The 17057-nt window shown below is 40.6% G+C and overlaps 1 protein-coding gene across 4 annotated transcripts in view; it reads left to right on the top strand.

Moving 5' to 3' along the window:
* The first annotated feature begins 1334 nt into the window (after positions 1–1334).
* Positions 1335–17057, top strand: part of LOC147164998 (histone deacetylase 4-like) — a 105054-nt gene continuing 89331 nt past the window's right edge. For 3 of the 4 annotated variants that reach the window (XM_086091160.1, XM_086091158.1, XM_086091157.1), the window contains exons 1-3: positions 1335–1482; positions 1719–1826; positions 2062–2282. In XM_086091160.1, coding sequence (XP_085947286.1) covers positions 1813–1826; positions 2062–2282 — 235 coding nt within the window. In that variant the 5' untranslated portion in view covers positions 1335–1482; positions 1719–1812. Of the gene's footprint in view, positions 1483–1718; positions 1827–2010; positions 2283–17057 lie in introns of those variants that run through there. The other variant, XM_086091159.1, reaches the window with a different exon arrangement.

Here is a 17057-nt window from a genome sequence, read left to right as displayed (position 1 = left end):
TTTGTATTTGCTGTACTTGCGGCATACTTCAGGGTATCCCTCTAAACAAGTAAATTCAATGATATAACTTTTTGTACCATGAACAACACAAACAATCCTTTTCGGGGGTTCAGGCGGGGTTGAGTGTGTACCATGTTGAGTTACGTAATTGCTGCTATTAATCCACGACAATGCTACCCGTGTTGATACTGTTGTCCGTAGTATGGCACCGCGCCACAAGGTGGCGCCTCCTTGTTTTTGTTATTCCTATGCAGCACTTTTTCTTTTTGCTGTCAGTATATTTGATGCCGTGGATTTGTATCACTGATCTGAATATATTGCTGGATACACTTTTGAAGCCGCGAAGCCGCCATATTACACCTCCCAAGAAACTTACCTGTATCGAATTTGGAGAATATTTGAGATAGTACAGTACTTAGGGAGAAACAGCATGATTTATAATGTTTTAAATTTGTTAAACATAAACGAGGACTTCAGACTTTACAACTTGCCTTAAATACATGTATGAATTATATGCTTAATGATGTTTACAGGCGGAACTTGTATATTTTTTATTTAAGAATTGTAACTGTAATTAAAAAAGGGGGTCTTGTTAAAACTTCAAAAAATCCATCCATCCATCCATCCAGACCTTAATGAGGACATGCACTGTTACAAAATGGATGGATAGATTTATTTGAAGGGCTGTTGTTTTCCAAATAAGAAGTCATTATGGAGTCTGTGACGAGCAATTGCTTGAAAAGTAGGAGTCCGTGATGCTCAAAATTAGATTTAGATGACATTTAGGAAATTGATGCAGTAAATGCCGTCGAGTTGCACCCTGTTCCAATTATTTCTAAACCAAATAGCTCACACCCACTGGTACCCAGCCCTGCTTTTACAGAAAAGAGCCCAAGGCATACACATCACAATTACACATATTATAACAATTTTGCATCCTTGTAAATTGTTTAAAGGGCAAGCCAAGTCAAAAATGTTCTTTCCAATACAGTAATATAGTTTATGTGCCCCCACCTCCACTAGTCAAAACTAAACTAGTCTATACTGGACTAATATTGCATTTTATTACTTGACTATCCCCTTACTTTAAAGTTCTCAAAGCTCATGATCAAAATGTAAAAAACAAAGGGAAAATTATGTCACTTTACAACATTTTAGTCATGACCGTATACAAAATATGTAAACGCAAAAAAAAATGAACATAGACATACACAACATAAACAACTTGACGTGTACCTAATGAGTTGTCCGTCCACCCTCCGCCAACGTAACGTCCTAGCTGCCAATCAAAGTGACCTTAAAGCCAGGCTCCGCCCACCCCGGAAATGCACTCAGCGTGTTTGACTGACAGCTGAGTGAGTGGAAGATGAAGTCGCAAACCCGCCTTGCTGATCGACTACACTCACTGACTTCACTGCCACTTTAAACGTCGAGGGATGCTCGCGGAAACCGGCAGACGGACACCTAAGGGTGAAGACTGAGGTAATGTGTCGTTTCTATCCGAGTCAGGCGTTCGGGAAGCGAAATACAAGACGTAGTCATTATTTTGATGGCAGAAATTAGTTTTGTTTTGCGTGAAGTAACGAGGTACAAACACTTGGTTGCTGTAGATAAGTAGTTCAACAGGTACATCTACTTGTGTATTTATTTGTCTGAAGACTTTTAGCCTACTTCTTACAGTTGAAGCATAAATTGTACTTTGTACTTTGTCAAAATAGGCTCGTCATGTTGTCAACGGCCGCCGATGATGGCCACGTGACGTCAAAAATGTAAACAAAAAGCGGCCAAGTCAACCGCGATCTCTGGGGAAACATGGAAAAACTCAAGTAAGGTGTATTTTGTTAATTGTCATGAACTAATTTAGCTTTTTTTTGTTACTCCTTTACGCTCTTCACAATGCAAAACTGTAGAATGTCCTTTTAACGTAAGTAAGACTTTTAAAGAGTTGCACTTTGAATGGACCAAATCTGCACTTTTACTTTAAGTAACAGGGTGTTTTTTTATTTCTAGGCTAAGCTCCCTGTTTGTGTGATGGAGGCCAACTTTGTGTCTTTCCCCCAGAGGAATGCTGCAGAGTTCCAAATGTGCAGTTCTGCTCCCTCATGACGTCACTGGAGGAAAAGAATTCCCTCTTCAGCCTTTGAGCTCTGGAGAGCAGCTGGTAGCCTCGTGGACGGTGCAGGACAACCGCACAAGCCGCAGCAAGAACACAAACGCGTTGTTTTACCCCCTTCCGAGAAGAGAACTGCTTGCAGCCTTCCACGGGCCAAACCAATGGAAAGGTAAGATTATTAGTCCCCCCCCCCCCTCCTTTTCACCTACTTTCAACTGGTCCTTCTCTGATGTGCCTTTTCCCACCCTGATTTCCTAAATTACTTAACAGTTGTTTACTTGAAAGTAGACCTGGGATTCATCGGTTTTTATTATTATTATTATTTTTTTTGTAGTTCAAAACGTGTCCATGTTGAAGTGCACTGCTTCCACGAACAACATTGCGGCCAACCAATTGAGTAATTTGATTGCCATATTTACCTACTTTTGTGAGCCCTTTCAAAAATTGATCATGGATTTTAAGTCATTCACTGGCATACATTTCAGATGTTAGTTTTCAGACTAACATTTACGCAATGTTTGAAGTGCTTTGTTTTGCATTTTTGATCATAAGACAATTCGGAGTAAAACAAAAACCGAAAGCTCGGCGCTATCCCTCGTCGGCCAGTTACATCTCCCATCATTAAATATGAAGTTGAGGAGATGAAAGAAAGGAAGGCGGTTATTGGCCGAGGGGGCCAGCGGAGCACTAAAAAGCAGACAAGAGGAAGATTGAAGGCAGTAAAATGGACATCCAGCATTTAATGGGCAACTCGACAGAATCTCTCAGCCTTGACTGATGTGATTTGAGGCTTGATGAATCCTTGTGTTGATCAGATGAGTGCGCGGCCGTGAAGCATTCTCCTCCCCTCGGCTTCCTATAGTCCGCCGTAGCCGCAACTCCCAACAATAAGCCCTCTTTTTGGGTGCGCTTGTCCTGACTTTGAACCCGATTCCAAAACTCATTTAGCAAGTGTTGGAAGGGTTGGCGCTTTGGAAAGGCATCCTTGTTTGTGGACATGTTGTGGATGTCACGCTAATGGTTACTAATGGATTCTATTAATGGCGCCTTCTTGCTTGTTGTGAAAGGACCATGCTGTGCTGAGGCACGCTTAATCAGGACCATTGTGGACTCTAGGGCCAGCCAGCTTCCTATTTTATCTCTCATTACTTCACAGCTGATCTCTGGCATATGTACTGTATGGACGCCCTTTTGCCTGCATCAGCAAATTTGGGCCCAACGATCCTCGTACCAGGGGTCACAATAGTGTGAGAGTTTAATTCCCCTGTCGTTTTTTTTTTGTTTTGTTATAATTTTTGTTTTTCAATTTCGCTTTTAATTATATCGAATATTTGTCCAATGCAAGATTTAAAAATGTTTTTAAGTATTGTGCAATAAAGTGTAGTAAACTACAATTCCCAAACGTACAGTAATTACAAAATAATTACATTTTAAATAAGGCCCAAAAGCTCATGCTTGAAATTAATTGGCAAAGACAAAACTAAGGGACATTTTTGCTATTATTATAGGTAGTTTTATAAATATAAAATTAAATTTTTGTTACTTTTTAAAAAAAATTAAAACCATTCTTGTTTTTGGTTACTCTAATCTTGTGTTAATTGATATTTAGTTTTGTTTTTATGGGGTTTATTTTTTTCTTCTTAAGATTAAGATTTACTGATTGTCACACCCACCTAAGTGAAGTGGAGCGAAATTCATTCTCTGCATTTGACCCCCCAATTCCAACCCTTAATGCTTTATTTGTATCTTTGCAGCAATTAGCATTAGAATATAGCCAAGTTTCATAATTTTTCAAAAATCAGTTTGAAACACTTTGTTTGCAACATGGCCCTGGTTGATCTCTTATACTCTGATACCACCTGCTGGCCGTTTTTGTAATACCTACCATTGCTTCGAGCGTTTTCTTCAGTTCAGAGGCTGCATCAAAGCCTTCTGTGTGCTCTAGCATAACCCCCCCCCCACCCCCCACCCCAAACATATAAATACGTTTTGGGACCATGGTTATATTTAAAATAGAACATATTTATAAATTTTTGGGAGCAAATGAGTTAATAGCAGCAGACCTACTGGGAACCACAAAGAAGTTGTCAACTCAAAATTTCAAGGCAGCAAGCTTCGATAGAAAAATTGCTCCTCCACATTTCACAACAAAGAAATACGATTTTACAGAACTAATTGTCCCTTGTGTTGACCCCCATTTCTTAATAAAATATAAAATATAAATTACTTAAAAAAAAAAAAAAATATATATATATACAGTTTATTTTAAATGACTATATCGCCTTTAAAATATTTGATCTTCTCATCCAACATGCTCGCCATATTAACGTCTCTGGTGGTCTCGCATTCCCTCGGGGTGGTCACATGTGGTGAATGATGTAACTATATCACATAATATCTTCAGATCATAAAGTTGCGTCTTTCTAATCACAAGCAGAAATGAAATCGCATGCAAGTGACGTCCTCCAGACTGTCAGATACGACGTCGCCGCCGTCCTTGTCCTGACAACAGATTGATGCCGTGTGCCGTGGTCACGGTCCGTCTCTTTCTTTTGGCATGGCGAACAAGCAGCGCAGTGTCTTGCGTCACCACGTGTCCGTTCTAGCGGAAAGTGTCACTTCCTTCTTCCCTCGCAGTGCGGCGTTTACTCATCCTCTTTTTAACACCCGCTTTGACTCCTCGAGTTAGTCACGCCTGTTGGAGACGGGTCAAAACTCAAGTTACTTTATATTCAATTCCTCATAAATGTCTCTTTTTCTTTTTTTTTTTCCTCTCGACCTGTCCTGAAGTTGATGTTGTGTAAAATGAGGGTGATAAAATGATACATACCGCAGCTAATACGGAGAACATGTCAGTGGGAAATATACGGCTGCTGCTGGCTGAATTATTCATAGTCAATTAGAGCCGAAAACCTGGGGGCTGTCGGCATGGCACAAGTGCATTTTCAACGATTCGTTTCATGAGTTATGCAAACGGAGGCCTTTCTTAATTGTTGTTTACTGCTTACGATCCCAACGCAGGTTATTTTTACGCCAGCGTGATTGCTTTTGACATTTTCAAACATTTCCGGCCTGTCGAGCTCATCCACTCGTCGGCCAATGAAAATTACACACAGTGATCAACATGCAAGCCTACGCACTAATTGGAATGTTTATTTAGTATAATGTATAGATTTTTTAAAAACTCATTTGCTCCCAACGGTTTTGTTTTAAATATTGCCATGGTACCCCAAAAATATTTATACTTTTTTAATGTGTTTTTTTTATGCTAGAGCATACAGAAGACTTTGATGCAGCCTCTCAACCGCAAAGAACACTTAAAGCAATGGTAGTTATTACAAAAAACGGCCAGCAGGTGGCAGCAGAGTATACGAGATCAACCAGGGCCATGTTGCAACAAGTGTTTTCAACAGATTTGTGACTAATGATTAACCGTAGCTTTATTATAATGCTAATTGCTGCAAAACAAAAACAGATAGAAATATATTATATATTTATAAAAAAAATTCCTGATGAAAGAAGAGACTCTAATCTTTCTTTTGGTAGGTTCCATGTTTTTATAGCAATAGAACATAATATTCTGTGGGTCTTGCAAAATCAGTCAAAATCCAGTAAAACAGCTGTGAGCGAAGGGGGTTGCTTCAGTGAAAATGGCCTCCAGTGAATGAGTTAAACACTACTGTTACTGTATAATGAGACATTTTGTGTTTTAAATACCCGAAGACGACTTCTAATGCAATTGTGGTCACATGACTTGGTGACTCTTCATGCTTGACTTTGAGTATTTCTTTTTCACGAGCGTTTCCTTCTCATGCAAGTCGGCGGTTCGCCACACCACCGCGTCATTGACATTTACGGAAAACCGCTCAATCTTTGCGCGTAATGCGGCGGTGCGCTGAATAACAATATATTATACAATGTCATTATATAAACTGTTTGCTGTTTTTGAATGACCCTTTTCCAAGTGTCAGGCCAAAATGTATAAAAGGCCGCTTGTCTTTTCCGTCCTGGTTGATGGCGCTGCCTGCCGTTGCTTAATTTTTGTGTTCATTATTCTGTGGCAAAAGTGCGGCTTGCTGACGTCATCTTTTTTTTTTCTCCCCCTTTTGAACTGTGAATAGGGACTCGGTTTAGTCCGTGCCAAGCGCTTGTACGTCATTGTGGACGTTTGAGGTCATCCGCTTGAACTTTGGTGCAAGCCTCGAGATACCCGTGACGTTCTTGTCGCGTTAAAGGAGACATTGTTGAATTTACAAATGCAACTTTGATGGGGCTTGTGCTGTTTTGTTCTTTTTTTGTCGCGATATCTTGAGTTTGGTGATCCATCATCTTAGCCTATCACACAATTCATCGATCGGTGCATGTTTTTTTTTTTTGCAGACTTGACATGGGGGGGAATTTGTTTTTAAGTTGAGGCAACAATAAACACACTGCATCATGTTTGCTAGTTTGTGGCTATGTAGTCAGTGTAATTTGTGTGCAAAATATGGATGAATATTATTAATTTAAGTTCCGCATAACAGGACATTGAACAAAATTGCACTCCATTTGATCACCAAGTTGTTCATGGGAATGATAATAAACCCGCAAACGCTTATTTAATTGTATCCACAACTCATCATGTCGTGCACACATATCTATAATATATTGTGGTCCCAATTTAAAAGAAAAATCCTTTGTCGTGTCTGGGCTCGGTATAATACAACAAAATGATACAAATAAACCGAATCAAAGACTGTCAAGGGTTGCCAACAACATTCTTCTCTGTAGTGTCAAATTGACATGACACCTGATTTGTTTTGTTGTAAGCAGACTCGCATTCTAAGCAGAAGACTCCACCGAACTTTTAACAGGTTTAACTCCAGTTGGTTTCTACTTACTGTTTTTTTTGGTTCCTTTGCATTTCCCTTGAGTTTGTTTCAACATTGCCAACTTAGTGACTTTTGTTGATGTAGAAAAAGCTTGAACGTGACCTTTTTAAACGGCACAATGCACTTCTTAAACAAGCCATTTTAGTATAAAAAAATAAATAAATAAATACAACAGCAGTTTAATATTTACCAAAGGCTAACGGAATAAATGTGCTATTATCTTGTTTGCCTAGCTTGATAAAGCCTGTAGCGTGCATTCGCCCCCTGGTGGTTGGCTGACTACTGGTTGAAAAATTGCTTGTAGACGTGCTTCATTTAAAATGGAAAACTCACACAGATGATCAGGTTCATTTAATCGTGCCTGCCAAAATCGTGATCATGACTAAAATTCGATTAATTGTGCAGACCAAGTCGATACCAAATTGATCCCGAGGAAAAGTCTTGGCTTCGTCATCAATGCAGCCACCAAAGTAATATTTACTTTTTAAAATTATTTTTTTTTTTAGTTGTAACGAATCCAAAACAAATAGATGCACTGCCAGGATGTTCTCCTCGTTGAGTTGGTCCGAAATGAAAGATGAAGCTTTTAATCTTCAATTTCATGTAAGCCACTCATCCAGTTAGCTGCTCATTTCCCATGCTGCCCCCACCCCCCCCCCCCCCCCCTCATCTGATTGCTGCACTTAAGCCCTTCTCCATCCATACATGACGGATCACCCACCCTTTGCCGTCCTCAATACCATTTGAGGATCACTGAAGGGCTTTTTGTGCGCCTTAAACCTGGGTGGCAAAGGCTGGCATGTTGACATGCTACTTGGCATTTTGGACCTGTGTTTATGGCCTTGGACGCCGGAGTCAGAACACACACACACACACACGCGCGCACACACACAAAGTCTCTCATTCGCCTCCTTATGCCAGCAGCAGTAATGGGTGGTGGGCCTTGGCCAAAGGGGATCTTGCGTCAATAAATAGTGATGCAGCTTGACGCCCCTGCCCGAACACAAACACAGAGAGAGAGCAAGAGCGAGCGAGAGAGCGAGCGAGAGAGAGAGAGAGAAGCCTTGTGTAGTGTGTTAAGGCCTACAAGTTGGAGCAAAATCAGAGTGCACTCGTGTGATTATGTATTCTTTATCTTTATTGACATCGTTTGGGTTCATTTCTGTTGGCCAGCACGGCGCAGTAGTGGTTGGCATGTCTGCCTCGCAGTCAAGAAGGTCATGGTTTGAATCCCGGCTCAGGCCTTCGCGTGTGAAGTTGGCACGTTCTCCTCACGTGCTTGTGCGCGAGTCGTCCTGAGTGCATCCCAAAAATCAGTTATTTGTCATAAAGCGAGGACCTCCTGTAATTAATTGCATGAGCTTGAGGTCGACTCCATGCCTAACATTAATATGCGTGCCATCAAGTTGAGTCGACCAAATAAGCGCAAAGTGAGTGAACTTGCAGATGTCTCGATTGGAAGTTGTGTGTTTTTTTCGCGTCAGACATTCTGTCAGGTCAGGAAATGTGTAGAAAGAAAATAAAGAACTTTCCTCCCCCCTCCCAAAAGAATCTTATTCAGAACGGAGATCCATGACAGGTGGTTCTGAATTATTCATGTGACGTCTGGGGAGCCGAGCAGAGGGATGTGTGGGTTTTATCCCAGGGATTTTTTTTTTTAAATCTCAAAAAGAGAAAACAAGAAAATTTAGATGACTTGCATTGGTTTTTGTAAAAGAACAAACAAACAATAAAAACAAGTCCAAACGTGGCGCTGCTATGGTAGCACGTGCATCCAGAATGAATGCTTGTCGTTGGTCCTCACATCCGTGTTTGGTATACAAATACAGTCAAACGAGATCCAATAAAAAACATTTTACAAAGAGAATGTTGTCTATAGGAATATAAATTCACCAGTAGTACATACAAACATTGAAGTAGTGCATCTATTTTTGTACCTCTGGTGAGGGTAATTTAAAGTATTGGGTAAAACATCTGCACTCTCCTGTATTCTTTTTTTTTTTTTTTTTTTTTTTTTGAAAAAGACCGCAGTATTGTTCATTCGGAAATGTCATCATCATTGCTCTTTTTTATTATTATTTTTTTTATTATTATTATTATTTTTTTGTGTGGGTGAGTATGTGTATGTGCGTGCGTGTGTGTATTTGTTAGCTCACCAAAAACCTATTAGAAAAAATCTCATACCGTTCACCTAAACCGAACACCGCCGTCAGGAGACCCGAGGAAGGACCAAAGAAAACCAAGGAAGGTGAAATCCAGCACAGAGCACCGACCAGACACTGTCGTAGCAGATGTGAACCTCCTGTATTCTATCACAGTTACAGTAGTGCCAACAAAGCAGTTTGATTGGACAAGAGTTCTTCCACGATTGGTGACATACGTACAGTGCAACAGCACTTGAGACTTTTAACTGTACATACACAGTTGCGCACGAACACAGAAAATGGCAAATGAGCCAAGAGAGAGAGAGAGAAAAAAAAAAGTTTGACGTCACATTGGCGTGGACACTTTAGAGTGCCTCATTGTTGACGACCCGTTGGGATAGACACTATTTCAGCCAGAAGCGGGCAACTCCCCGCCACAACTGTAAGGAGTATCATTTTTTTGTGTATGCCTCTGCATAACATTGTGTCCTTATTATATTAAGGAAAACACAAAAAAGAAAAAATATACAGATCAACTTATAACAAAAAATAATAATTTATACCTTACAGCCTGTCACGTAAAAGAATTGAAGTGCAACAATTTTCCATGAAATTGAAGCCCTAATGCCACCTACTGTTGTGGATGTGCAACCCCGCTATTTCAAAAGGACCGCTTCATACACTATGGGGTATATGCCACGGAGGAGGCGGGGCTTCCAACTTCCGGGTTTCACACATCAGCTTTGTTTTCCGGTTCCGGTTTGCGACATTTGGGGCCGCGTCCTGTTATTCCGCCTTTGTGCCCCTCGGTTGAGCGTTCCCGTCGACGGGTGCGAGTGTATAGTGTGTCTGCCTCAGTTGTCCGAAGCGTTTCAGAGAGTTGAGATGCCATGCGTTTGGGGGGCGCAGGGGGGTGCGAGTGCGGAAACGGCGCTGATGTGTGAAACCCGGAAGTCGGTGGCATTTACCCCCCATAGTTACAGCCTCAAAATGAATAGAACAACTCAAGCTCTTCTATTGGCTACTTGGGGCTACTTCATCTTGTGTCGTCGTATTGTGTTGCTCGTCATTGACTTTTGCAATCGTTTCTAATATGTCACTCCTGTTTTGATTCTGCAATATCTGAAAGGCCATCTTTTTTTTTGTTTTAGTCAGTAACTGTAATACAAAGTCCCAGTGGGAGCTTTCTAAAACCCCGTGGTGCTGGATTAGAAGAGTGGCTAGTGTCTGGCCCAGCGCCATTGGAAAGTGAAGTATAACCCCCCCCCCCCCCCCCCCCAAAAAAAGTAGCTTAAACCCTTTTGGCCCGTTTCTCACTTCCAGGCGTTGGTGTGGCTTTGAACCTCATTTTATGTATTAAGGTTTTACTCTGAATGTTGAGAACGGTTTATAGTATTCATTTTTTTCTCCATTTTTTTTCGCATCAGTCTTTTCTAAATTGTCTTCAGAGGCTTCGAGTGTTGTTTCCAACTGGAGGGAAGCCCTTTTTTGAGCACAAGGGAAGCTGTTGTTGACTCGGGCAGATTATAGCCCCATTATTCTTTCTCCTCTCTTTCTCTTGCTCGCTAATATTTCAACAGTGTTCCGTTCAAGTCGTTCAAACGCGGGCAAACATCCGTTGGAAGTATTTATTAAGCGTTATTTAAGTTTCAAGCTTAATAAATGTCATGCGTGCAGAAACAGTGTTGGTTTTATGGAGGCCAAACCGAATTTATTTCATTATTGAAGCTTCACAATGCAAAAAGTATCATGTGGTTTATTTTTAAAAAGCAAATTGGACAAATCTGACTGCATGACAAAAAACACTGATAATCTAATAATCGGGTGTCATTTTTTGCGCCTTTGGCTTTGCGGTTTGCACTCCAGTTTGTGTGCTGTTTCTTTGTGGAGGCGAAACGTGTAATAAGCACTTAGCGGCTTTACAACGGTAGCAATTGTGCATGTGTAACTTCAAATTTAGGCCCAACACTTGAGACGCTCAGCTGAAGTTGTTGAGTTGATGTGACACCGGGCAGCAGGCACCGAACCGTGTACAGCGGACGAGCAGATCATTGGCTTTGTCATTCGAGCCATTCTGTCAGCTCGCGGAGCAGTCCCGATGTCCGTTGCAAAAGATACGGAGATTAGGAACACGCAAGACCTCAAAGAGGAACTCGTAAGGGTTCACATCTGCTACGAAGATTACAGCATTAGTACACAGTAAATTCTGTAGAGTCAATTTGACTCTATTTCCAGTGGGACCAAATAGACTCAGTTTTAGAGTAATATTTACACTTGGAAGAGAGTAAGATAAAGAATTGGAAAAAATAAAAAGTGTCTCAAGGTAGGAACAAACTCACGACCTTCAGGTTGGGAGACAGCTGATCTACTCCCTGAGCGTGTATTACTATATCGCTCCTGTCAGCTTCAATCTTTGTAACTCCAAGACAAAAGACCAAAAAACATAATTTTTGGTCTCCTCTTGGATATAAGCAAGCAGGAGTGGCATAGCTCGGGTGGTAGAGTGGCAGTCTCCCAAGCTGAAGGTCGTGAGTTTGTTCCTCAACCCTTGAGTGACTTTTATTTTTTATTTTTTCAATTCTTGATTTTGCTTTCTTTCAAGTGTAAATATTACTCTAAAACTGAGTCTGTTTGGCCCTACTCTAAAAAGAGTCAAATTTACAGAATTTATGGTTGAAGAAATGGTAGTTATTTCACAAGCAGCCAGCAGGTGGCAGCAGAGTATAAGAGATCAACCAGGGACATGTTGCATACAAGCTCATGTACGCACAGTTCTAAATAGATTTGTGAATGATGATGAAACTTGGCTATATTCTAATGCTAATTGCTGCAAAATGGAAACGGATAGAAATATGTGTTTTTTCCTGATGAAAGAAGATACTGTCATCTTTTCTTTGGTAGGTTCCATATTTCATAGCAATAGAACACAATATTATGTGGGCCTTGCAAAAGCAGTCCAAATCCAGTAAAACAGCCGGGAGCGAAGGGGGCTGCTTCAGTTAAAGTGGCGGGGAGTGAATGAGTTAAGTAAGACATCCTGTGGAATTTGTACCAATAAGTGCGTGAGAAGAAGTTATAGCAGGACAGCCCGTGGTTATTTCACCATGGCAACACGCCTGGTTGCAATGCTCTGAGCATCCGACAGTTCCCGGCAGAGAAAAAAATCAAAGTGAAACATCGTCAGATCAAAAACAAATTCAGTAGTAGGAAAACTCCATGTAAGTACAGTAAAAAAAAAAAAAAAAATTGTAGTGTTTTTACTTGCCACTGCTGGATTTCAGATAAAGGAACAAAACAAGCAGTATTGCGGGATGTCCTTGTGATGCTTGGAGTATGTCTGTACTACTTTGCATGTGTCTTGGGGATGCGCACAACGGGGACGGCAGGGCAGCGCGAGGTCGGTCAGGTGGCTGCGCGAGGATGTAATCCGCCTTTGCTTCTATAACCAAAAACAAAATCCAAAGTTCCCAGCAGTTACACAATGCAGTTGAGCTGAGGCTTACTGCACCCTGGGTCTCCGGAGGCAGAATGAACTTTTCCAGGCACTAATCTATGTGCACGCCATGAAATCGAGGTCTAAAAATGGAGCCGTGAAGGAGCCTTGTGCTCACAAATGACAAAATGTGACAAACCAACATTTTGGCTTCCGAACATATATACGTTTTGTGCCAATGGGATTTTGTTGTTTGCTTTTTGTTGTCTTTTTTTTTTTCTTCTTCATTTCCTTTCTGCTTGTCAATCATCCCATTTTCCATGCTCCTGTTTAACTTGTGTGAAAATAATTTCCCAAATTCACAACTGCTTATCCTCACTGTTAAATTAAAAACCCTTTGCCCGTTGGAATATTTCGACGTGGACTACACAGTATGAAACACGATCATGTCAAAGCCAAAAGGGTAAGCAGAGCTGTATTGAGTTTTGTTAGGTACACAGTTTATTGTTGGCTAACGGTGTTAGCATCTGATCGGCACATACCTGAATGCTTGACGGAAAAGATAGTGTAATTGATCGCTTGGGGTATGTAGACAAAAATCATATTGACAATAATAATAAATGCATCCTATTATGGGTTAGCATTAGCATTATGGGTAACCGCTTGATGCCTCATTAAAAAAAGAGAAAAGAAATGTTCACTATCTGCCAAACTGCTGCTTGTTGTGATTGTGCTAAGTCAAAGCGAATAACATTTTTGGGGCAAAATGATGACTTGTATATCAACAAAATGTGTAAGTTGGATCACTCGTATCTCAAGGCACCACTGTACCTATATGACAGACTGGTATCCAGTGTCTGTACTAGATGTGATCGGGCTGACAGATGGTATCGGGGTCCTCCTAACGAACACGTCACACTACAGGATTGGCTCGAAATGATCCAGTTGACGTTTAAATAACAAAATGTACGGACTGAAATTGTAAAAAACGTAAATAAACCTAATAATACAAAAGCAAGATATATTGAATTAATAATAAAATATATTGAATAAATGATATACATAAACTAATTGCCTGAGATGTGACAAATATTGTCAGGGTCGATTGCTAATGTGTTCCTATTATCATTAAGACTTTAATGACTTTTTGTGATGTATTGTGATTTGTGAACTGCTAAAAAAAGAAACATTTCGTGCTGCTGTATTGACGTTATCGGCAAGCGCGATGGCGCTTCAATCAATTTTTTATTTCTTAAATCTTAAAGTATCCTGCTTTTATATTCTTAGGTTTATTTACGTTTTGACAATTTCATTCCATACATTTTGTTATTTAAATGACACCTTTAATCTTTCCAATGTTTTGACGTCCACCGGATTTTTTTTTCAAATAACTTTATTGAACAATTGTAAACTCTGATAATCTCCAGCCAATTCTGTAGCGTGACGTCATCGATAGCCGACCCCGATACGATCTTGCGGCCCGATCACATCTGATGCCGACACCGGTTTTGCAGCATTGGAGTACCGTATCGGCACAATTTTTTTTTTAATTTCCTATCACGCACAGAGAGCCTCAGCTGTGTTTATTATGAGTTCAAGTGTATAACTTGGACTTGTTCCTTGCCATGTCTTTTCAGTTCAGCCATTGTGAAACTCTCACAGTTCTCATGTACTCTTTGCGTTGTCTTGAAAAGCAACCCCGCACCAAGCATCAATTATTACAAACGCAAATCCACCGACTCCCGTTACATTAGCTGCGCTTCCACGCGCCAAACGTTCCCGCCTTTAGTTGTCAACTCGGCTCAAGCTTCACATTTGAATTGCCTCGTGTGACTTTACCAGCCCATGAGACTTTTCATGTGGTGTCGTTTGAACTCAATTAGATGACTGAAAAATCCAGATCAGCCACTGGAAATGCTCGTTAAAGGTTTTATATACAGTAGTTCTCCGTCAGCCTTCAACCGAGTTTAGCTCGCTACCGCACTCGCACTCGTTTGGCTGCCAGCGGCAAAACCCCTGCGGTTTGACTTGGCATCTCGTGAATGTGAATATGTGCAATTTGAAGTCCTTCTTCTGGAAAGGGCCGTCTGCTTAATAAACACCCCTCACATAATTGGATGTTTTAAAAATTTCACGCATGGGAGGATTTTAATGGTAAGAAAGGCAGCATTCTGTGCTCAGCATTTTAGTAGCAAATTAGTGAGATGAATTAATAACACGCGCGTCATTTTTCATTCAGATTTAGTTTGGATTTCACTTCTGCTATTTTACTAGAACACATTTCTGTGCGACGGCTTCTTGAGAAAACCTGACGATCGTAGACAATGGCGCCGAAACATGCGGCGTGAACTTGCGAGCGTTTATTAGTCAAATGCGTATGAAACCAAGTTTGTCATCCTCCCACGTTTGCAATTTGCCAGATGTCATAACACGCCAGTCTCATTACCGCAGCTCCCAGAAGCAGCAGTTTATCACAGGAACAAAAACACGAAGGTACGGTCAAGATTTCAAATCTTGTGCTGGCCATATAAATGAGCGCGTCGGATTTCCTTGTATCAAAAAATATCGTGGGACGTGTTCTTCTTGCCACGCGTAAATGCAAAAGTGCAGTTAAGCATCAAAAGTACAAGATTTTGTGCACGCACAAATTTGAGCGCTATATGGTGGCAGCAGTGTACTATGAAGCTCAACATAAAATAAAGAAAATGGCACATGTATTCAAATCAACATAGCCTTTGATAGCTTAATGCTAACATGTCATGGGAAATGCCATAGACGGGCTTAACAAATAGCCTCTATGTGGTGGTCTCATAACGCTTCAAGCAACAGATATTTAAACATATTGTGATTTCCATTCAGTTCCATGGGTAAAGATGATTTGAGATACAACTGTTTGTTACGAACGTAACAAATTAAACTCGTATATTGTTTTCGAGCAGTTCACGTTGTATACAGATGGTTCTGTTGTTTTTTCTTGTTGAATGGCGTTGCAAAACTGAGGTCACGTGTTTTTCCTCCACAATTAGCGGATATATATAGAAAGCAGTGATTATTAGTTTGCAGCAATGTGCCTCCTGTTTGTCGCCCGGGCCCAAAAAGTAAACAGATTGTCTTGTGTCTGCATCGATCAGGCTCATTGTCACTCTCACATGATTGCACCGGGGGGGCTAACACCCTAATGAGCGTCCGTGCAATGACAAGCCGCACACCGAGCACTCCTCGCATGGAATTGCAATTGTAAGATGCTGACGCACACCGCGTTGCACACGCGAACATTGGGCCATCCGTGGGAATGTTTATTTGACCCGACAAAGATGCGTTCTCACCGAAACGTGTCGACTGAACAAGCGAACGTGCAGGGGCCGACGCCAGAGGACTTCAGGGGAGGTGAAGCAGCTTGCTAAAAAGTAGGGGGAGGGAAAAGATAAAACGATTATTATTTTTTTGAACTAAATAGTAGTATAAGAAATGATACGCGGTTAGCTATTATTCAGTTTACGATTGTCAGCTTCGACTGTTTCAAATGTTAAAATATGTATAATTTTTTGTGGTTAACATTCACTAAACTGTCTGAAGTCCCTGTGAAAAAAAAAAAAGTCGTATAAAATGTACATGTCTTCGTGAAGAGGGTTGTTAACACGCCTACCAAATTTGTATGAAAAAAAAACCCCCACTAAGAATATAAAATAAGGGTCTCAAATGAGCGGCCTAGCGAGGTAGCCTGCTATCATGCTATCTTGCTAGCCTGTGGACTGGCGTGGGGTCGTCCAATACAATAAGTCACAGCCTTACTCGTTTTTTTTCATTTTTATTTTTGTATTTTTTGTTGTTGTCATGTGTGGTTCCACATAACATGGTGGTGGTCTGTTGGGCTAAAAACAGATAGGATTTTCAAACTCGGGGGGGCACGAACATAAACATTGACTACAATGTTTACATTTCAACCATTTATTTACAGTATAATATTGATAGTATGCACATTTACAATTTTGTTTACCATTTAACCACCAAATTAATTTGAATGTGTTACTAATTGTACATTTGCCGACAAACTCGCCATATTCCCCAAAAATGAAAAATACAATTTGATCAGAATGGTAACTGGAGTGCACTTATATTGCATTTAATCTACACAATATGTTGTCCAAAGCGCTTTACCAAGCCTCATATTCGCTTTTTTTTTTTTTTTTTAATATATGCGAGAACCTAGGGTGTTTTTTTTTTTTTGCTTTTGGTAAAGTTTTAAATCCATCCGTGTCGTGCGTGTCGTAACTGCTTGCTAGTGCTAAGCTAACCCATGTGAGGGTTCATCTTGCCGGTCCAGCGTCCAAGTTTGTAAACTCCCTTTTTGCTAGGACGGCCTCGATGGACATTGGGTAAGAGTGATCATTTATTGATCACTGATTATTTCTGTTTCAGACGTGCTGGGCTACGTTGAAAAATGGTACTTTGACTTGAAAGTTCACAAAGTTTTTATTAATTTTTTTTAAAAGTGT

Source organism: Leptonotus elevatus, chromosome 12, assembly GCF_054856555.1.
Source record: "Leptonotus elevatus isolate MCC_2025b chromosome 12, RoL_Lele_1.0, whole genome shotgun sequence".
In the NCBI taxonomy this organism is placed as follows: Eukaryota; Metazoa; Chordata; class Actinopteri; order Syngnathiformes; family Syngnathidae; genus Leptonotus; species Leptonotus elevatus.
This window is presented reverse-complemented; position numbering and strand designations above follow the sequence as displayed.